The sequence below is a fragment of the Passer montanus genome, unplaced genomic scaffold (genome assembly GCF_014805655.1).
Source record: "Passer montanus isolate IOZ18808 unplaced genomic scaffold, ASM1480565v1 scaffold10, whole genome shotgun sequence".
In the NCBI taxonomy this organism is placed as follows: Eukaryota; Metazoa; Chordata; class Aves; order Passeriformes; family Passeridae; genus Passer; species Passer montanus.
In genome coordinates, this window is record NW_024356505.1 from 17,392,071 (window position 1) to 17,415,847 (window position 23,777).

Here is a 23,777-nt window from a genome sequence, read left to right on the forward strand (position 1 = left end):
GTCCTCATGTGAAAGGAATGCATATGGGAAACTGCATAGGAGTTCAAGATAAAGAACATTCTCAGCCATTTCAGCCTTTACAACTCATACTAGAGGCATATAATCCTGTTGATTATTTTTCTACACAGGAAAGGAAGGAAACAGTCAGTGGCAAACAACACAGCTCACTGATTTTGCTATTGTGTGAAGTAATACTGCATTTTTCTCCTGCAGCTTCCATGCTTAGAGGCATTACTGAAGGCAGTTAAATAATGACAAGGCCTCCTTCACCTACAGTCACATTAAAAGTTGAGCTCTGGATTGCTTTTCCAAATATCTCAGCTGCCAAGCAGTTTTCCAATGGATGACACATCATGTACAAGATACTGATAAAAGAGACGTTTTTCCTTCAAGTTGAAGATATAATACTAAATTTGAACATATTTAAACAAGCAATAAATAATATGAAGTCTGCAGTTCAGTTTTAGCATTTGGGCTCAGTTGCTGTCATTACTTCTTTGAACATTGAAATACAACTGTAAAATTTCTTTTACCACAGTGTGGTATTCCTGTCCCTTACTGATTACACAGGCACGTTAAAAATAATGTTAGCTATTAAAGTTCAAAACACTCTCTTGATTTAATTCCACTTATTTTTATTTTATTATAAAAATTTTCTTACTTTATATCAGGTTATAGGTCACTCTTTCAGAAACAATAACTGGTTTCCTCGTTTAGAACTGAGACCAGGCTCATTGACTTATAGGGTTCCAGCAGCAATTTTACTTTATACTGATTTTTTTAAAGTTGTTCTCTATGCCTCATTGAATCTTGCAGTGATTTTACTGTTCATTTTAAGGTTTAAAAAACATTTTGCTCTCTGTTAAGTGCTTGCCTTCCCATTTACTGCAGGTCAGAATTTGACAGCAATTTTTTACTGTGCACTGAAGCGTGCACCATGTTAAAAGATGCACGATAAGCAAGAGGGTTTCTTTACCATGTCTCTCCAGTGATTCCAGCTCTAGGAATGCTTCCCATTGGAACTTAAAGCATTTTACAAGAAACCTAAATATCAGATACATTTTACAGATGAGTAGACAAAAAACAAAAAGGGCTGACATGATTCAACTACATTAACTACACAATGTGGTCTAGCTCAACCTTTAGCATCCAGACTAAATTTTCCCAGATACAATACCTGCTTTGTGAATGTAATAAAACAAGAATGGTGATATGAATACTGATATTTATTAATAAGTTTCTCCTGAATGCTATTCACAAGCTACCTCTCTGATCTGTAAACACTTGCCTATTCTATAGTTTGGGATTTTTTTTCTTGGTTGGCTTGGTGTTTGTTTGTTTTTGTTTGTTTGTTTTAAAACAACCAAATAGTTGTGTTGTTCAATAGTGGCTCTCACATAGGCATATATATCAGGAAGTTTTTGAACCAAGAAGTTGGCCAAAAGGAGGTCTCTTAATGTAGTGACTTGCTTTGCTAATTGTTTAGATGGATTCAGCATAATTATTTGATAACAATATGTATATTCAAAAGACTATCCCCTCAGAACTCCTCCCTGATGTAAATTTCTAAAAAAAAAAAAACAAAAACAAAAAAAACACAGCAAAGGTTTAAACAATTTCTGACATTTTAAATTTTTGAAAAAAAAAAAAATCTTTTGCCTCCTGCTATTTTTAGGTGCTGTCATTTCCTTAAGTGCGATTTGGAGATTTTAGTCCAAAATGTGTGTCTCTTGCCTAAGAGAGAAATATAATTCAACAACATAGGCATTGTTTTCAAATATGGAATATTGCTAGATTCCATTGCTAGATTTTAATGAACAAGTCAACTGATAAGTGGTGAAGAGTTCTCTTGACAGAAATATCATATTCTATTTTCTGCTTTTCATATTCTGTCTCTGCTTTTTACTTTTTTGTCATTCTGTTGTTTAGAGTATAAGTAACCCAGGGCAGACACCTTTCAGTAATTTTTTTTGAGTTCTGTCTTCAATAATTATGCAACATAAATTTATTCCCATAATGTTCAAATAAAATCATAGAATCATTGAATGGTTTGGGTTTGAAGGGACCTTAAAGATCATCTAGTTCCAACCTCTCTGCCATGGGACACCTTCCACTAAAACAGGTTGTTCACAGCTCCCTGTAACCTGGTCTTGAACACTTCCAGGGATAGAGCATTCACCAGTTCTGCAGACAACTTATCCAGTGCCTCTCCTCCTTTGCAGTAAAGAATGTTTTCTTTAATCTTCTGTCTTTAATTTAAAGCCTTTCCTCCTTGTCTTATCATTACATGCTTTTTCCAAAAGCCCCTTTTCATCTTTCTTGTCAGCCTTTTTCAGGTACTAGAAGGCTGCTATAATGTCTCATTGGATTCTCTTCTCCAGGCTGAAAAACTTTGATTTTCTCAGCCATTCCACATGGGAGACATATTCCTGCCCTCTGCTCACCTTCATGGCCCTTCTCTGGACTTGCTTCAACACTCAATGGCAAACATTTTCAAATAGGACTTTTTCTAAGTGGTCTTTACACTGGCATTGTTCCCAGCTTATGGTTGAGTGGTTCCTGGTGGTTGACTACACTACACCCTTTAAAGAGGAAGGCAATAAAGGTCAAGTTGTTCATAAAATTATTAGTGAAATGTCAGAAACAATTTAGTATAAATAAAATATTTCCCTGAAGATAAGAAGTACCCATTATAAGACATTTCTTCCAACTACATTTCTATGCTATTGAATTCATCAGATAAGAACTGGACACTTGACAAAAACGAAATGCCAATATGTAAGATAGATATTTCTAGAATGTTTTCTCTGTAAAAGCAAAGAAAAAATAGGACCTTTGATTTTGGGAGAGAGTGAAGGCTTGGTTTCATTTGAGATATAAATGCAGACTGACACTAAGTTAAAAATATTCTTCATTGTGGCACCAAATTAAGCTTGAGTTTAAATTTTAAAAAAATTTTGAAAGCCTATAAGTGATAAATAATTTCAGTATGGTGTCATTTGTTTATACTGTGACACAGTAGTGTAATAGTAGCATTTCTTGCAAAGTGTGCATGTATCATAGCAGTTTACCTTATTGAGTCTTATCTAGCAATGGAACAATTTGAGAGTAGGTTTCACCCCTTTTCTAGCTTTTATTTTTCCTGTCCGAAAAAGAAGCTTAGTTCTCTACCTCTTGTCCTTGAGCCCAAACAAATGCCCTTCTGATGAAGCAGAAAGGAATCCCTCCTGCACTGGTGTCAGGGTGTGATGACCTGCAATATAACAGAGGGCACAGTTGATGCAAAGACTGAGTCCAGTGAGGGAAGCAGAACTTGGCATGGGAGAGTCAGGAAGCCTTTGGCAGGGCTCAAATTTGTATTTTAATATGGGAAAATATAGCTGTTGAGACTGACTAGATCTCAGAGGTCTTTATAATTCAGATGAGTATGACTACTTTAGACTACTTTAAAAACATGAGCTGCAGGATTTTCCCTGGTTTTCAGAACCAAGGAAGATTGATATTTGTACTTCTGTTGTGCCTAAATATTCTGTATGACTAAAATATTTTGCACTGTTCAAAAGGATCTAATATTGAATGGATGGTCTTCATCTTTAACTCTTTCACAAAGAATTTGATTAACACTTCTGGGTCTCATGATCTGATTTAGTACTATAACGCCTCCTGGTTTCAGGAACTCATTTTAAGAGATTCTTATTTAAAAGACTGTAAACTTTGAATGACAAAAAATGTAGTTTATGTAGTTTCTGTTTTGATTTGTATTTGAACCAATTCATTATTATACATCTATTGATATAGATGTATAAAAATCCAATTTGAGACTTGGTAAAGCAGAGTTTTTACATCTCTAGCTTCATTTATAATGTGCTCAGTTCTTACTGAATTAGCTTTCAGAATCCATTGTGGTAGTTACTAATAGTAACTGATGCCTTTATGATTCAATTACAGGGTATTTGATCAATATATCTAACAAATATTTTGTTGCATTGAAGACTTACATTCATTTACAAATATTGATGACATTATTTTGTTGACACTGGCTATTAAAACAAAGGGGTTGACATGATGGGTCTTAGGAAGTGCATAATGTTGACAACTCGTGCTTTGTCCTGTCAGGATCATGTAAAATGCAAGAGTGTTTCAATAGATGAATCATAACAGAAGGTTTTATACCCTAGTACAGCAAACATCATATAACACAAAAAGTATTGAGATGCTTTGAAGTGTTATCCTTTTTAGAAAATTAAAAAAAAATGTTGTATGTTTACAAATGACCTGGCTCTTTCATGCCTTAATTGTATGTGGTTGTCACGGCCTCAGAAGCCCAGTGTACTCTTAGATGCAACATTTTCAGTTCCTCTTAATAGGCATTACATTGTGCTAACAAAGCTAGAGTGCTAAAGACTGGACCTGAATCTTTGTCTCCTTCATTTTTTCCATCATTTTCTCCAACATTAAGATTTATCATGATACTTAATGATATCAGAATATGTGGTCATTAATTCTTTCCCCCTTAATAAATATGTATTTATTTGATCAAGATACCATGTCACCTCACAAAACTATCCATGTTGTGATTAAGGCTCTTTTTGGACAGATCTCAGACACAGTGGTCCCACGATTATCTGATTGAAAAAAAAAGCAACCCTGCTACTTAAATACTAGCTAATATTTCATTAAGCAATTCACACCAGCCTGGATCTTATTATTATAATGAAATGTATGCCCACAGAATACAAATGCATAGATCTTGTTATACCTCCATGACACAAAGCATGATATGTTGCTGATTTGCCAACAAATTAAGATCTTTCTAACCAAACAACACTTAGACTGTAATTTACTGCAGCTTTTCATATTTTGACAGATAGCTGCAATTCAAAGGGTGGATTGTGGATTATAAAACTGGCTAAGTTAGGATGTTTTTCCCCTTTCCCCACAAATCTAGATGAAAACTGGGTCATTTCTATACATGCATCTCTATGTACACAGTTTTCCATAGCGTCGTTGTATACTCTGTTGCATTTGGATTTTGTGTGGGATCAAGTATGTATTACAAAATAAAAGCTAAAGACAACTCAGGCTGACATTCACTTCATGAGAATATTGAATCAACTTAGGTTTAAGTATGCTCTTCTAGAATCAAGGCAGAGGAGACAAGCAATAAAAAAATCTATTTACCTTGTTTATACAGAAGAACAGAATCTAATTTATTTGTGCGCCCATCTGGACTAGATTGCTCATTTTAAGTTAATTTAGCAAATGATAGAGTGCCACTGGCCTTTTTTTTTGTGTTTTTTTCCCAGGAGAAGAGGTTGACAGGCAGCTGTGCAGAGATGCCATCTACCCCATCCCGGTGGTGTGCGAAGCGCCATGCCCGAAGGACTGCGTGCTCAGCGTGTGGTCTGCCTGGTCCTCCTGCTCACACACCTGCTCCGGCAAAACCACAGAAGGGAAGCAGATGCGCGCCCGCTCCGTCCTGGCCTATGCAGGGGAAGGTAAGGGCTCACACACTCCTCGTGGATTGTCAATCCTCAACTGCCGCTGTAATGTCAAATTTCTTGGTTGACAGAAACAAATTACTAGGTCACGTTGTGGGTTTTTCTATATAGCAAAATTGTTTAAATGGTTGTCCTACATATACTCCTGGTACCTAAAGCTCTTTTAAAGAGGGTTTATTTTGCTCGTTTCATTTTCTTAGTGTGCCTAATGTTACCGTTTCTATTTCAGATATACGATCTTCTTGTTTTCACTAAAATTATACAAGACAAACAGTTCATCAGATACACATGAGCAACACTAATTTATGTCCAATTTGGAAAGATATAACCATCCTGAATGGTGAAAAGATGAGAATTTTAATGGTTCAAATATTAGCAAAAGTGTTTTGTAGTTTCTTTTCTCTAATTGGTAACTTCTGTTACCCCACTAACATCGTTATTCATAGCAAAACTTTGGGTTTTGTCCTGCAAGTCTTCACTCTTGAATGGTTTCCATTTATTCAAGTGATCCTTGCGTAGTGTTTGCAGAATATGCAAAGAGAAGACTTAGCTGGAATATAAAGGAGAAGACAAAACAGGTTTTAGATACAGGTTCATGGCTATTTTTTGATGATTTTCCATGGTTCCTACAGCTCTTTTTGTTTTGGTTTTAAGTATTTGGAGGGGTGGCTGTGTTATAGAGGGAATGTATTCTGTATATAACATGGTTCAAAAATGGCCATGCCAAGTGTGCCAATGCCTTGTGCAACACCAGGAGCCAGGAGACATAGCCTCTAAAGGGCTCTTGGGAGATGTTTACTCACATGTATTACTGACAGAAAAGTTAAATGCGTCAGTATAAAAGCATTACATGCATATGTTAGCTCTTCTTTTAAACTATTGAGCATTTTATTACTTTATCTTAAGAACAAATTTAGCTGAAAAATGAAAGCTGCAGGTATGGAAGCAATGAAATGGAATAGCTGCACACTTTGCTGTTTGCAGACACAGCTAACATTGCTAAAAGTGTACTGTGTATTTGGCAGAATTTGGGTGATTGTAAAAAGAAATATCAGAGCACTTTCAGCCTTTTCTCTGAAAGGAATCTTTGCTAGAAATGTAAGTGGCAATCAGAACTGTACTCTATTTTAGTAGGTGATGCAAATAATGATCTACTTAGATCTAATATAACAAAGTAGAAATACTTTTGGAATTATAAAAAAATTTGGTTTGTGGTGTCCCTATTTTTTATACTGTGTGTCGAACAGACTCATTTGAGTGAAACACAGCCATATAATGCAAATAAACATATTCATGTGCTTCTTGCTTGTCCATGTAGGTCAGGACAATAGATTTTCTATATACTTCTGTAATTTTGCTGGCACAAATTTAAATCCTGACAAGTATGCTATAAAACCTAGTTCAAAACTTAAATTACTGGAAAAATGATTTCATTTTCTTATGCTTTATCTTAAAAAGTACTTCTTATTCTGACTTTGATACTTAGTACAACCTAGGTTAATTTACAAGGCTGCAGATGCAACAAAGCTGTTCGGCACCACCTGGATTTTGGGTATGTGAGTTTTATTAATGTTTGTTGTGTCGTGATCAGAATCAGCACAGAGTGATCACAGACTGACAGATCTCAAACCACAGAGGCTGTAGTGAAGAAATCCCTAAAGTAAGGCTGAGAAAGCTAACTCATTACCTGGGTGTTGTAGTGCTTCAACTTTGCTCAAACCCTGGCTTCTTTCCTGCTATTTCAGATGAAGTTATTCTGTGCTTTTTTTAAGGACACAAGCTGGTAGGTCTCCCCAGCTTACTGAGGAGTGCACTCACATCTCAATCAGATCTCTTCAATACAGTGCTTCTTTTGCACTCATACAAACTCCAGAGGATGAAAGTATATAAATAAATGGAAGAACCTTCCAAGGCTTAGGGTATTTTTACAACTTTAGCTGGAAAATACTTTTCACCTTTTCTTGTATTATATTAAAAATGTATCAGTTTAACTTTTTTTTATGCTTCAGTGTAAATAGTTATTGTCATCTTCCTCCTCATACTCCTGTTATGCCTCTTAGTCATTTGTTACATGGCAAATAACTGAATGAATTTTCACCTCCAGAATCCCATTACTGAGATCAGCTGTGTTCCCAAAACATAAAATACTGGGTGCTGGGAGGTAATTTCTTGTTCTAGGAGCACAGAGTATATTAATGTATTTGAGCATTTGTATTCTACTGATATAAAAGGAAGCTTCACATGAACATTTTTTCGAAAACATGCAGATCTCAGTTCTATTCAGAACATAGAAAAATGCACAGAACTGTAGATGGAAGCTCTGTAAGCATCATGTAAAACTATAAAATTCCATGTCTCATAAATGTAAGACCGATAATTCCATCTACACATTAAAGCTGAGTTCTGAAAACAGCTATCAGTTCTGTTCAGGTGAACAGTCACACAAGTTTTCTTTTGGACTTCTGAACCTTTTCTTGAGCTGTTGGTATGAGAGACAGACCAGGCTAGGAAAGCTATTCCATAGTAATTTCTGTATCCTGTTGCCTTGAGTTTTTACTCAAAACACAATAGGACAAATATATTGTACATAAATATATACTATTCCTATTATATATCAGGATTGGATATTAACTAAAGAAAAAATATGCAAGACTGTTGCAAATCCATGAATAAGGATAAATTTGTATTCTAAAATGACATAAGGAGTCCAGGTGTGAGTCCTTGATCACACACATCCTCCTGCTAGTCATTCAGTGCACAAGCCTAGAAAGATCAAAGCATTGCAGGCATTGCATATGCAATGAAATACTGCAATCCATCAAAGTATCTGGTACATTTAATTCTCATTCATTTGGGTACTTAAACATAAACACCCCCTAAATTTTTTGAGGGTCTATAGATACATGTGAAATAGGTTTTTTATCTGGCTCTCAGATGGCTCTTCATCAAGTATTGTCTGTGATTGTTCAGTTTCTCTCCTCTTTGAAATGAAAAATACTATATTCTACCATTTCTCTTGTTAGCATTGGCATCTAACTGTCTGTACTAGAGCTATGTCATTTCACACCTAAGAAAATTTTTTTCCTCTTATTACCCATAAATCTCAGCTGCTGAATTGGTTTGAAGAAACCATTAAGTTAACATGACTGGCCACCAGGAAACAACCACAGTCTAATACTTTTTTAAATATAATTTTGAATAGGAATAATTCAGCAGTATTATAATAATTCCTCAGTGTAAATAATAGGTTCACAGAAAAACTATAAGCCGTATGTAAAATACAAGAAATATAAGCCATATGTAAATTACAACAGTGACAAAATTTTCTAATGAGCTCTGGGATACCAAGTGCTCCTCCAGCACCACACTGATTTCTGCTTGAGCCAGGAGCTGACCTCAGTTGTACCCCTCTCATCATCATTTCCTCATTCCAAACAAGACCCTTTTCACGTGGTCAAACCACACGCTGCAGAGCCTCAAGCATGGTGTTGTCATGCACATCTGGGATGGGCTTACTTATTTGCATTCAGTGGAGAGAGAAAGGGGTCTCTTCACAAGATAAAGACTTACTGTGCTTTGTGAGATGACTCCATGTGGAAATGAGTGTCACAATAACAATTTTTTGATATTTTTTTCTGAGATCATTGTCCTCAGCTTGAAGGTTTGAAAGGCAAAGTGTTTTATAAATTTGACTGTCTGTGAGACTGCCTATAGTGTTATCTCATTTGTGTCACTGTCAAATATATCTTCATGGTACAGTAAGAAACTCAGAAAAGTCAGTGTCTCAAAATATAAAATGACAGCAAAGGACATAGTGATGTTACCTGATACATCATACAGTTGTTCTGCATAAATTCTAGTAAGGTACTGTATACAGATCAGCCTATTTCGTGAATGTAGGGTGTGTCTACTTTTGGTTTACATTCTGATTAATATTTCTGTTCTTCTTTTTATTCCCTGCTTACAATAAATCTTATATAATGAGTAGTGTGCACTAAGACTTTTCACATTACTACTAGACCTGAGACTAAAAAGAACTGAATTAATCTCAGTTTTTCAGTAAGTAATAAATATGCAGATTGATTCTGTTTTGATTATACACTGTGATAGACTGGAAAATTGGTGCAATACAGCATAACAGTAATGTTGTGGGTACATCCTAAGTTTTATCAGTAAAACAAATTTTGGAAAAGTAAAGATTTGACACTCCACTTCCCAAAAAAAACCCCAAACAAAAACCAAAAAACCAAAAGTCAAATGCGAAGAGGAAAATAAGATTTTGGAAAAGTAAAGTTTTAACACCCCACCTCCCCAAAAAACCCCAAACTAAAACCGAAAAACCAAAAGTCAAATGCGAAGAGGAAAATAAGATGTCTTAAAAGCTTAATTTATTAAAATTAGAGGGAAGGGAAAATTTTTTTATTATTATTCTCTTAGGGCAGTGATGCATATGTGCAGCAGTGCTTTGCCGTGGGTGTTACATGCTCATAGATCAGCAAAGTGTAATTCCAGAAGGACTATTTGCCATGACCATATAGCACAGAGCACTAAACATCATGGTTAGGTAGTATAGAATATCAGTTGTCCATCTCATCAGAAATTCTGTTTGACAGGGACCAACAGCCCTTACTTCTCATCTATCTGCAAGACTGATTTATTGAATATGTAAGAAATAGCTGGAACAAAGGAATTTCTTGTCAACACTTAACAGATTATTGTTGATATGCTTTAAATTTTTATTCCTGTTAAATTCCATTACAGTTGGACTCATGTTTGCAAACAAGAAGTTATGCATAGGGTTTTTAATGTATTTACTCTTCCTACATTTATTGAGTTTGTTTTTCGTTTTTGTATTTTCCTGGCTTGAAATAACAGTGCTTGGTAACTAAATCTGAAAGCACAGAATTGAGTATTTATTTCAGTAGCAATTTGCTCATTCACAAAGGAATAAGTTTTGGAGAACATGAGGTTTTTCATGAAACAGGAATAGAAGTACCCACTTAGTTTCAGAACTGTGCAACCTGAATTTTCAGGCAAGACTTTCTAAGTGACCTGACATCTGTGTGAGAAAGGTGAGCCAGAGCAGGGTATGTTACTGTGCTTTTTTTGCTCAGGAGCCCATCAGCTCAGATTGCTGAGTGTAGTGAGGGTCGGGGGTTCACACTCTATCCTGGAAAAGACTTGAGGGCAGACCTTGCATTTACCAGGAGTCCACTCTACATCCTGGCCTGTTGCGTGTTTCAGACAGGTCTGCTTGGTTTGTGAAACTGATATAAACCAGGGGAGGAAGCAGCAATGTTTGCAGAACAGGAACAGTCTCGGTTCTGACTGTGTCTGTCTTCAGGAAGTGCAGCTGCCTTGAGAAGTGCCTACCTCCTGCCTACAGCAAAGAAATGAGTAACACCCATTTCACTCACTAGAATACAAGAGGCACTTCAGTCACATCTGTTTTCTCAAACTTTAAGATTATTCCAGCTGTTTTGGAATGCATTTATAAAACTATATGCCTTTGCAAAAACAAGTGATATCAAAATGATTAATTAAAATGATCCTAAGTACTTTAAATAAATGTTTAACATTTTGAAATTCAAAAGTTATTGAGTCAAGTTGCAAAAAAATTACAAAATCCAAACATTAAATATCCTAGAGCAAGGAGTGTAACCCCTTTAGCAGCTCCAAACCAGGCAGAAAAGAAATCCAAGTGTATGACTATTGTGTCAGCTGTTTTATGAGCAATATGTCATAAGTCCCTCTGCAAAGCTACCCTTCCCTTCCAAGTCTACTTTGCTTAAAAATCCAAACCCAAAACTAAATGCTTCAGGCCCAATTAGTTATTGTATCTTTGAAATTATTATTTTTAGTTCTGCCAAAAAGTTATTTACTGTCATCTGATCATTTATTATTAAAGGATGTGTTTATTACTGTTTGTCCCTTTTTGCTATATTCTGATGAATTCAAATGTCTGTTTTATTTTCTTTCTGTGATACTCATTAACTTTTTCATTCCCGTCAAACCTGTCCTCTACAGGGGATATGCTCACAAAGTTGTTACCCCAACACAGATGTTGTAAGAAATGTAAGAAATGTGCCAGTTTTCCAGCACCTTCTGCTTTTTCTATACCTGGTTAAATTGGAGGAAACACAAGAGAATGCTGTTTTCCTGGACAGAATGGCACATTGATTTTTATTTTAGTGGTATTATTTCCACATTTTGTTCAGTCTTTGCATGTTTTTTAACTCCCGGTTTAATCTGAACAGAACTGGATTCCCACTGAGCTGCAGACATTCATGCCCCAATGTTTTTCATTTACAAGTCAATGTCAATCTCTTTTTTCCCCTGAATATATATTCTTGCATAGCTGCAGAAACTGAACCCAAGTTGTCACTTTATTCTCAAATGTCTTAAGAACTGCTGCCTGTGGCGTTCAATTCTGGCAAAATATTTTTTCACACACACCCCCTTTAATTTTTGAATTTCATTAAATATTTCCCTTGTGTTATTCTTGAGCTAACATCAGATGAAAATAATTAATTTATTAACCTTCCTTATATCCCTCAAAATTTGCCTTATTTAACCTTTTTAATGGAGAAGCATGTCTAGACTCCTCACGTGGATCAATTTTTTCTTCCATGACAAATATTTTGTGACTTTATTATTTTCTTCTTTTCAAAATACACTCACCTTCCTAATTTACTTGCTTACATTCCTATCTTCTGGTGTTAGTTGATCTTTCTTTTTCTTGAAGGATGACAATTAGATAACTTTATGAAACATATTACATAACCATAACTTTATTTTATAATTTTTTAAATTTCCTTTTTTAAGAAAATGCATCAGGCATTTTGTTTCTTATGCTCTGCACACTGACATATATTTTAAACAATTCTGATAGACTTGAGTTGCATCCATTTTGAACCAAAAAAATCAAGTTATTCTTTAATTAGATTCACCTATTTGTAGGTCTTTCCAATCCCCCTTTGCAAAATTCAAGATTAGCTAGTCTGTGGCATGACATCTCAATTAATCTTCTGTTACTTGGTTAAATCAATATTTTTAGGAAAAAGACAGAAATTTAAAATATTCCTAGAGAAATAAATTGAGAATTAAGATTTTTATCTTGTGTTTTCATTAGAATGAACCTTTTCTCATGTTTGCTGCAGATCTAGACCATGCAGAGCAACTTCGGGTATAAATTATTTTTATACTGGCAATTTGACTTTCTTGTGTTGGAGTATTTGAAGCATCCATTGTTTCTTTGATTACATTTACTTTTTTTGTTTAATTTCAACAACGGGTGCTTAAAACCCCTTCCCCATATCCGTGGAGCAGACAGTCAACCTGAAGTTTAGTGCTGGGGTATAAATAGTATACTCTACAACATGCATTTTGTGGGAGCATACATTTTAGAGAAAAGTCGTATGGATCATCAGCATTAACTAATATAAAACTCCTCTTTCAATTGTCTCTCTTACTTTTCTTGTCTTTTAGGAGAGGATAAAATGTTGCTAAGATTTTTTGCTGCCTTTCCATCAGTTGGAGATAGGAGTCCCATTGTTCCTTTAGGCCAGAATCTCAAACCTAGGTTCTAGTAATACCAGATATTCAGCAGGCATGATGTCTGCTCACAGGGCTGGACATGGAACAGCCTGTGATCAGCTCTGGTAGGAAAGACCTCTTCACTTCTCCTGGAGGACTGGGAGGCCAGAGTAGGTTTGAAGTGCTTGTATATAATGAATTGAACATACTATCAAAGAAACTAAACACAACAAAGATAGCATTATCTGAGCTTTTCTTCGTAATCATTGACACTTGGTTGCATTTTAATCTTAACCTGCAATAGGCTTTGTTATTTTAATCTGGACCAGCTATGCCATTCTCTTTGGTTTGCATATTATGGATAAACATCCACTGGGAGCTAGGACAAGAGCTCCAAAAATCTTTTCAATTCATCTGTGAATTGGACATAAACAATGGTCTTTACACATGTATAAGTAGAGTAATTAACCAGTTCTTCTGTCTACAGCCTTCATGCATCCTTATGTGATCTCTTGCAGTCTCTTCAAGAGAACCCTGAAATAATATGGCTGTAGATCCCTCCAAGAACATTAGTGTTATAGAAGTTACCTGAAATAATAAGGTTGAAATAATAATAATAATAAGAAGAAGAACCCTCCAAGAACATTAGTGTTATAGAAGTTATGACTGTTTTGTTATCCTTTTGGTACAGACTTACATTTTGTTCATGGACAGTTCTATGTGGCTTGTTGACCAAAACTTGTCCAAGTTAATACTGGGCATATGAAGAGGAGGAAAAGGGAGCAGCAGCATTTCTTTCATGTAATCAAACTGATAATATATAACTAAGAAAACTTCAAAGTGAGTTTGTGGTATGTGTTTTTTTAAAAAATAAAAATTGTGTCTCTTTTGAGTGAAGGATCTTTGCCCTCTTTCATTGTTCCAGGAGGAACACAGTGCCCGAACAGTAGTGCCCTCCAGGAAACGCGCAGCTGTAACGAGCACTCTTGCACTGTGTATCACTGGCAGACTGGCCCGTGGGGACAGTGCATAGAGGACACGTCTGTCTCTGCTTTCAACTCCTCTGCCAGCTGGAACGGGGAGGCCACCTGTTCCGTAGGGATGCAGACAAGAAAGGTCATCTGTGTGAGAGTCAACGTGGGACAAGTAGGCCCAAAAAAGTAAAGATCTTTAAAAGTATATTTATGCTGTAATTATGTTTGGATTTTACTGCTTCATATTTTTGTTACCAATGACTGCTTGCAAAAGTAAAAAGACCCTCTTCTGTGTGCTCTCATGAGGGGACATTTCATCTTCTAAAAATACAAAATTTGCACAACAGGAAGACTAGATGATACCTTTCTCAGTATGGATTTTAATGGGTGGTATTTATGATGGTGGTCCTGCTGACAGCTGAATAAATCCATTTGGGTCCTTAGCACCATCAGGTTGAGTCACAATAAAATTCTTGGAGTGTATGTGTGAAATTCAGAGCAGCACCATCTCCAAGATCCTTGTGTTGCCTCCAAACAAGCAACACACTGTATGGATCAGTGCAATTCCACTCAAAAATAGTGATATGAATCATAATACACTAAAGCCCTTCTCAGAACTAGACCAAGGAGCTGCAGCATAATGGAAAATGGCATGACATTAATTTAAAACATTAGTTTGACAAACTTTGTGATTTTTTCCCCATTTATGTGTTTTTTTAAAGTTATTCCTTTGGCCCAATGATTTGGTTTTACAGTTTAATGTGATGCCAGGGTTAAATACAGATTAGCTGCTAGTAAAATGCATTTGATAATATCTTTGTAGGGATTTGCAGTCTGTAAATATACCCCACTTAGAACAGATTCAAAACTCTTAAGAACTGGTAGCAGAGGTCATTTAGAAAGTTCACGAGGTAGCTATTTTCATGCAAAATATTTGCTTGATGCCTGCCATTTGCTGTTCTATTTGGCTCTAGATTTAAGCCTAATTTACTTTAAATGGAAATGTGGGGAGTAATGTCTGCACATTCAGTAATCTAAATTGTTGTGTATCTGTATTAAGTTGCTGTTCTATTTAGTCATGATAGAATTATCTTTTGTTTGGTACATTTACATAAAAAAACCCACAAACCTCTAATGATTTATCATCCTTTTAAAATCTACTGTAAATGCCTCTACCTTTGATTTGATTTGATATTACATTCTGGGAGTAAAACTGTTTTATTCTTTCATAAATGAATCATGTGAAGTGAAAAAAGGTCTTGGTTGTTCCTTCAAATTGTCACATCAAAATCACTGAATCATTTTTAAAGACCCAGACATTTAACATGAAAATGTAAATAGGAACCTTGTTTTAAACTCCCCTTAATAAAAAGGATTACTGTGGTATGATACAATCAATATTATTGGCCTTATCTGCCTCACAAGTTACAGACTCCAGCATGTATCTTTTCTGTTTAATTTGACCTTGAGTAAGGACTGCAAAAAAATCAATACTTTGCTTTAAGCCATATATAGTAAATACAAACAATATAAAGCATAGAAACGGTGTCCTAATTGAACTAATTGCCTTGCCTAAGTATCTGAAGAGCAATTGTAATGTTTAGCACTCCTGAAAGATGAAGCTCTCCATGAAATGGTGAATGTGTGTATTTCAGACTGTTTTGCATGCTTATAATTTCTCCCATTTTTAAAGGGAAAAGCCAATGCAAGAAAAACCATTAGCAAGCCAACGTTCAATGTTTTCAGAATCATTTTTTAATTTTAATCTTAAAGAAAATTTCTGACAACATTGTCAATATATGTGATTGGAAGCAGATTTTTTTTTAAAAGTGTATCTGATCATATCTAAGCACACCCTTGCATATAGAATCTGATTTTATAAATCACATAGAAGTGAGGCACAAGTTGATTTAAATTGTAGAGAGAACTTACAGAGGGGCAATAGAGATTTGTGCTGCTATAGCTGTATTATTTTGTATTTTTTCACATTGGTGGGAGGGGAAAAAAGAGAAAGGGTGGAGATCGCATTTCAAGAGGATTGGTGCTCGTTCATAGCAATTGATCACATACTGAGAAGAATACGTGAATTGACAGGAAAATGCAGAGACAACTTATGGAAAGCATGCACAAGCAAGTATTATTGTGGAAGAGTATGTTCATATAAAACTGCAAATCAGCTTTTGTCCTCCTCACATTGTACAGGCATAGTTCTCTGCTGATCATGGAGACTAGATTTTCATTAGACTTGCCTCTCTCGCCTCTCTGGTCCCAATTGTCCTGGACTGAAAAGAGGAAAAGCTAATTATAGTAATGTTTTTCTGTAATGATCCCAAAGCTCTCAAACATGGATGTGATGTTTTTCTTACATGTTTTCATATTCTTCAGGCAGTCCACAGTCTGTATGTTTTTGGAGCAATGGAAATTTTGAAATTATTTCAAATATTTTCAGTACTTGTACAAGAGTTATTGTATCATTCTGAAATGAGTTTTGTGGCATAGAGAGGTGTTTTTCCTTGATGAAAAAAGACAGAATCCCCACAGAATGGGGAAAATGACCTGGGTAATGAGTCCCATATGTGGCAGTCCAATAATCCTTTTTATATGCTGATCAAGCCTCTTCCTAAAACAAGTAAGGTTTTCTGCCTTTTCTGACAGTCTTTCTCAGTCTCATTGATCTGGCAGTTTTAAATCCTTTTCTTGTTTCTCTCATAATCACAGCCAGCTTATAGCTATTTGTTCCTGGATTAGCAGTGTTATTTATTTTAAATATGCCTCATTCCAGAGTTTATATCTGTGATAAAGTAATGAGACCTGAAATATTTTATGAAGGTAAATGCAATGGCCTTTCTTCATAATTATGTGAAAACTTGGAAAAAAATCCTGAAACTAGAGAGTCTAGCATGGTGAGTGAGGGATGATGATTATTTAAATCCTGAGGTGCAGAGTACACCAGATTTGGCTTGCTTTCACCACATGTATTTAATTGCTACTAGTTTTTGTAGCTGTGCTTCATCCTGGTGAATTCTGGGCAACAAACACTGTCCTCATGTGCCTACAGGCATTGAGTACCTCATATGATTCACTACTTCATTGCAGAGTGATTGTTCATTTGATAATGCTTCTTTGCAATTTTTTTTGTTAGATGCCCTGAAAGCCTTCGACCTGAAACTGTGAGACCTTGTCTGCTTCCCTGTAGGAAGGACTGCATTGTGACTCCATTCAGTGACTGGACACCATGTCCTTCTTCATGTCAAGAAGGTAATGTTATCCATTGTGTGCTAATCAATTTTAAGAATATAAAAGATAGGGAGTCAATTACTTACAATCACTTTTGGCAGAATGCTTATACACGTCTCTTTCTGAGAGAGGACATGTAACACATGGTAGAGCTGCTGCAGGGAGGACAGAGTTTTTGCTGAAACAAACATTTATTTCTATCCATTTTCTATATGCATCTGTGTGTTGGTTTTTTTTTTTTTCCCACATTTGCCTAATGTTACAAACTCCCATTTACATCTTACACTGATAAAGAGATAACGAGTTATGGGGTAGACACATAGCTCTTATCAATTTATCATCTTAACATCAATACTTACACAGTGTTAACATTTTAATTGTCAGATTATAAAATGGACAGATTTTGGGCTTGGAAATACCTAAGTTTATGCTGTTTCCTCATCAGAAAAACCTGAGTATGTACAAGGAGATAAGTGTGTAGCTAAGTAGACATGCAGTTATACATAATGTTGTCTGGCTGCTACTGCTCTAAGGAAAATTGAAGGAGAGTTAATAAAAATCAACAGACTTTACATTGATGTGAGTGGTCTGATTTAAACATAAAACCCAACACCATTTCAATACACTTGGCAAAGCTCTTTAAAACAGCGCAGGTCTCCCCTGAATTTTTATTACAATGAAATCACACATGAAGTTAGCGTGATGACAGGCTTAATATTTGCCACATTTTATGGGTTTTTTTTCTCTTAAGCTTAACATGAGGCCTTTTTCTAATATGTACTATTACAGACAGACTCTGTAATACTCCCTATTCCACAGGGTGCTAATCCCTGTGTGGGACATGGTGATTACTCACAGCTACTCTCAGAATGTAAAAGATATATTTACATCAAACATACAGACTTGGGCTGTCACGGCCAATTCTTTATGCTTGGCAAAGGACACAAGCATAAAGGCATTTTTGCAGTAATTCCTATCAGTGTTTAATGCATTCTAACAAATGAAAAAAAAAAGGGTTAGGAAGACTAAATTCATAACCTTTGAAAAAGAGCAGGGAATTGAATCTATGAAATAAATATTCATTTATTATATATGTGTTATTTTACAGCAGTATTAATTGTTCTTTTTGAAATATTTTTGTTGGAGGAGATCATACTGGATGAAAATGCCATCCTTTTCTCTTCCCATTTCTGTGGGTTTTAAGAAAGTTCTTGATGCAATGAGCATATCTTTCTGAATTTTCACCACAAAATATTGTACAGACTTCTATAAAACACTATATTTCTGAACTACAGGTGTTTTGTCTATTCAGTGAGTCCAACTCTCTTTATACTACAAAAACAATTTTAATTTCATGGGGTTTACCCATTTATGGCAGCAAGCAGGTCAGTAGCTTTGCTGGGCTGTATGTCTGTCTTGCCCCTTGTGCCAGCTCCTGGCATCTCCTGGAGCTGTTTGACTCGGGAGTGAAGGGTTTCCTCTGTGCTGAAGAGTGGCCAGGTGGTGGAGAGCCACCGCCGGGATTCTCCTACTGCTCACTCCTAATTACAATTGCTTGGCCGTTGTCCAGCACGCTTCTGTGATCAGACAAGCTGCAGCTGCTGTAATAACCCACCCAAAGCTGATATCAGCCCAGTCAGCCAAATATCTGCTCTACTGCTCTCTGCGAAAAAAAATAAAAACCCTCCAAGATTTTTACCTAACATAGGCATTGCTGTGGAACTAATACAGATCTGTAGCTTTTCTCTTAATTTTCTGCCTGAAGAACCGATACCTGAAGATGGCTGAAATCAAAACTCCTACAGGAACTATTTACTGTTTATCATTAATAATGGATTACCATAGTAATTAAAAACTGCAAACTGTAAAGGAATTCTAGAGTGGAATTCCTGTTTCTAGTTTTACATATAAATGCTTAGAACAAGCTTACACCTTCAAACTGTAAAGTGTAGCAGCAAACTGAGCTGGTTTAATTTTTGTTCTCTTGAACTGTTTATTCATTTCAGCTGTCTGTTCATTTGTTCAGTATTGCTGGTATTGCATTCTGTTTAGTTCTGCTTTCTGGCCTTGAGATGAAATTGAAGTGTTTTTTCTATTAGGCTTAATTTTTCTGTTTATGGGGAAAATAGCATGTCAATATTATGGCAATTGGTTCAAAAACCTTGTTTTCACCCTAATTAGTTTCAACCTTAAGTAGCAGCAGTAGAAACCAGTTATTGTACTCTTTGCAGGGGGTGTCACAGTCAGGAAGCAGTCCCGTCACCGAGTCATCATCCAGCTCCCTGCCAATGGTGGTCGGGAGTGCCCAGACTCTTTGTTTGAGGAAAGGGAATGTGAAGCTTCTCCTATCTGTCATAACTACAGGTATGTGAGACAATCAACCAGAAACAGCTCAGATATGATTTTTAAACTTGTACTACCTCTAGAGCTTGCTGAATTCCATTATTAGCAGTAGTTGTTTTCCTAACATGAGCTATTTAGAAAAGTAGGATACACATCTGAATCAAGGTTTCACAACAGATATATAGACTCAGTTGGGCCCATAGGGAATCACTGGTACATTTTTTTCCAGCTCCTTGGAAAGAACATTGCAAGAACTAAGAATTGCTTCCCAGAAAAAATTTTTCCTAGAAACTGTTTTGACATTCTAAACATGTAAAACAAATCTTTCTAAAATATCCAAAGTGCTGAACTTCAAGCTTATATGTTTAGGAGAGCTGATTTCTGCTGCAACACTGTTCAACCTTAATTTTTCTATCCCTGTAAGCCCTGAGGCAGTCCAGAGCTGAAGATATCCCCCATATGCCCTGTGTCCTCTGCATTACCCTGATCTTCACCACAGAATGTTGAGGAATATTCCAGAAGGTGGAAAAAATTTTGCTTAAGAAAATGTTTGGGTAGTTCTCTAATATCTATCTGAGTGTGTGGGAAAGTCTAGACATACAACAAAAACTTGTTGATGGAGACAAAGTTTAGAAAATTCTGATGCCATTAGTTATATTTACTTGACAAAGTAATATTTATTTTTTTTAATGTATAATAACTCCCATCAAACTACTATCTGTTGCAGAGGTACAAATAGAATTTAAGCTAAGTTTAATGAAAAGAGATTGAGATTAAAGAAATGTGTTGCTTTCATCATCTCATAAGAATTATCATTGCAAATTAATTAGGAGATCACACTCTATGCAATTAAAAGATATGAAAAGATTGAAAAGTGCATTGGGGAGTTACAAAAATCAGTACTCTAAGCACCAGAGAAATAGTGCTCAGAACTTTTTATAGTCAAAATGAGTCTGTTTTATCTTTTAAAATGCTGGCTGCTCCTCATCTCTTTAGTATCTTCAGTATCTGATCTACATGATAATGTGCTGAGAATTAAAAAGAAGAGTTGCTAGAGAGTGGTAGATGGGGTCATTTATATTTCATGTCACGAACTAATACTAAACACATGTTCCATATATTTCCTTTAGCATCTTTCTGACCTGCACACATGCTGTGACAGATGGACTCACACACTCAGCTGGCTCGTGCCTTAGTTAGTTGCTGTCCCATAGAGGCAGGTTGCAATGAAACTCGAAGTGCAAAACCTTTCAAATAGTTTAAAACATGCAAACTGCTGATGGCTGGAGCTGTAGCTTATTTTAGAGTTGTTACAACAAAGAGACTTGGCTGGATTTGTTAAATTTAAGGGCTGGGGCATGCTGCAGCACTAGCAAGGAACTTTGTAAAAGTTTCATAGCAGTTTATATTAATGATAGAATAATTTAAACAGTGCAATATTGCATTTGCAATTGATGTTTTTTTGCAAGTTCTTTTTGTTGGTGTTTTATTTTTGATATGGCGGACCCATTGTGTTGGCTTTCTTTCCACATTTGTAAGGTGTTGTCACTCAGCAGCCCAAGATCCCAGGAATTTCCTGAGGCACCCTTGCAATCACGCAAGCCCACTATCCCAATACTTTCCTGCAGCTGCCTTTTGTTTCTGTTTCTTATTTCTCCTTCTTCTTTCCACCTTTGCTTCCTCCTTTCTTCCATGTGTTCTTTTAGGCCCCATCCTAAAAGAAGAAAAATATTTAACAGAATAAGGATAAGTTTATGGTACTGTTACTGCTTCTTTTGTGAATTACCTGTGACCAGTTAGTAAAAAAAAGAAACAGCTCATGGTGGTTTATAACACTATCTAGGTGCCTGAGGTTTGATGCCTACAAGATTTAGATGGATTGCTTCCCCTCTCATTTCAGGTGGAAGACACACAAATGGCGCAGGTGCCAGCTGGTACCATGGTACGTGCGCCAAGACAGTCCGGGAGCACAGGAGACTTGTGGACCTGGGCTACAAGCAAGAGGTTAGACCCTTTGTTTCTGTCATTTATTCCTCAGAAAACTGTAGATGCACTAGTGTGGGAAATGCCTTACATTTTAGTCCTTGTAACCTAACATTTAAATTAATCTGTCTTTATGTGCATCAGCAAAGGAAAATACTGAAAGTGCCAGGGCCATGTCTCAGTATGTTTGGAGTCTCTGCCAGCCTGGAGATCTTACAGAATCTTCTGGCACTTGTTCCCTGATACAATTTGTGTGTGTGACCCCTTATCCTTTTGCTGCATATCTCCAAGAGCATTTGGTTGTTTCTTCTCTATACTCTCAAATTAAGGTAGTTTCAGAAAGCAATGGGAGCATGAGAGATTCAAGACTTTTTATTTACACTTTAAAGTTCAGTGCCAGCCCATTTCTCCAGGTTGTCAAGGTCCTTTGAATGGCAGTCCTTCCAGGTAGGTACTGACTGCTAAAACTGTCATTGTCCTCAAACTTGCTGAGCATGCTTTCTGTACAGGTTGTTAAAGAGACTAAACAGAACTGTGCCTGGAATTAACAACTGAGGTGAAACAATCTTAACCAGCTGCTGGTTAGACTTCTAAACCACTGACCCTTTGAGCCCAATGATCCAGATATTTTTGCACCATTTCCATTATGTAGCAAATAATTTTTACATCCAAATCCAGTTTTGATGTCACCTGTCTTTGTAGAGAATTTTGTGGCTTTAACAGAATTGTGTATGTGTGACTCTGTTAAATATAGCCAGGATAAGGGCTTTTTTAGGTGCATTAAATACATTCAATAGGAAAATAAATGCAGTTCCTATTTACTGTGTTATAGTAATTGAATTGCTTTGAACTACTGGTCAACCTTGAATTCCAGGAAGGCTTTTCTCTTTTGTTGTTTCTGAGTGCAAACTTCTATTTGTTAAAGCACTACTGGCTCAGTGGATTGTGCCATTGCCGAGGAAGGACATTGCTAACTGCAGAAGTGAAATGTTCAGGTCATTAACTTCCTTGCAGTATTAAAGGAGGTCATGGTGTACTTAAGAAGTTATGGAGTAAATCTTAAGCTAGTAGCTCCTACCACTTTCTCAGAAAGTGTCACAGGAGATCAATTTAGAGCTTACCACAAAATGAAACCTCAAGGCATTGCCTGCTAATACAAAAGACTTCTGGCTGTGGTAATTATTTCAAAGGTCTATCACAATGGAATCTATTTCTAGAAGCTCTGGAGGATACATTCAGATTGCACACTGAGAAAATAAGATTTCTGTCTTTGATGGTAGGAATTCAAATAGTAAAAAGTGTTGTATTCTATGTTTACATGGTAGTACCTAAATCCCTTGACTTTGTCTCAAAGTCAGTTAATAAAGAAAGATAGTTAATAATAGTGCATGCAGATTGGATTTTTTTATTATTCTTTTGTGTCTTGAGAATTGCTTTATATTTGCTTAAATGTAATTGCAATCTAGTGTGTACAGGGCACACACTAGAATTATACATGATTTTGAAATTAATGGCCATGTAGTTTTAAAATCTGTTAAAACAGACAAGTAGAATTTCCCTTTGGTACTACACAGAGTTTGATCTTGTGAAAGATGATGTATTCAAGCAGTAATCATGTTCCCACAAGCAGATAAAATGCAAGTAGCTCTCCAGTGTAATGTGGTCAAGTGGTAGGATGAGTAATCCTTAATTAGGAGCCCCTGAAGCAGCTAAGCCTGAAGAAAGCTGGTGTTTTTGATAGAGTTCTGTGCATGTTTCTGAGATTGATTGTTAGAAAGGAAGATTTTTGTTTACTACTGCTTTTTGTCAGGTCTGTCCAATGTATAAATTCCATTGTAGCATTCATAGAGCAAATTATTCAAATTGGAAAACAAAAGTTTATTTGTACCTCAGTCAAAATATCAAAATATGAATGTTGTTTAGGCCTCTACAGTGGTGAAAGTTATAGTCTTTAAAGACATAGAGGGTTTTGGCCAATATTTTTTCCCATTTATGTAAATGATGTAAATTGACATATAATGTAAATTTCCAACTCAGATTTATTATGTATCATGTCTCAGTGTTGTAATATCTCACAATGTGTTGACCATATCTTTTATATTCAGTAATGGAAAATTATAATCTGTGTCAGCTAAACACAGTAGTACAGCTTTGCCTTAGACTGACAGAAGTAAAATATTTTCCCTTTACAATGAATATGACT

General features: G+C 36.0%; 1 protein-coding gene across 2 annotated transcripts in view; it reads left to right on the forward strand.

The window, feature by feature from the left end:
- THSD7A (thrombospondin type 1 domain containing 7A) overlaps positions 1-23,777 on the forward strand; it is a 265,269-nt gene that overhangs the window by 188,926 nt on the left and 52,566 nt on the right. For both annotated transcript variants that reach the window (XM_039711276.1, XM_039711285.1), the window contains 5 exons: positions 5,307-5,498; positions 13,963-14,197; positions 17,154-17,269; positions 19,480-19,612; positions 21,492-21,595. In XM_039711276.1, coding sequence (XP_039567210.1) covers positions 5,307-5,498; positions 13,963-14,197; positions 17,154-17,269; positions 19,480-19,612; positions 21,492-21,595 — 780 coding nt within the window. The remainder of the gene's footprint in view (positions 1-5,306; positions 5,499-13,962; positions 14,198-17,153; positions 17,270-19,479; positions 19,613-21,491; positions 21,596-23,777) is intronic.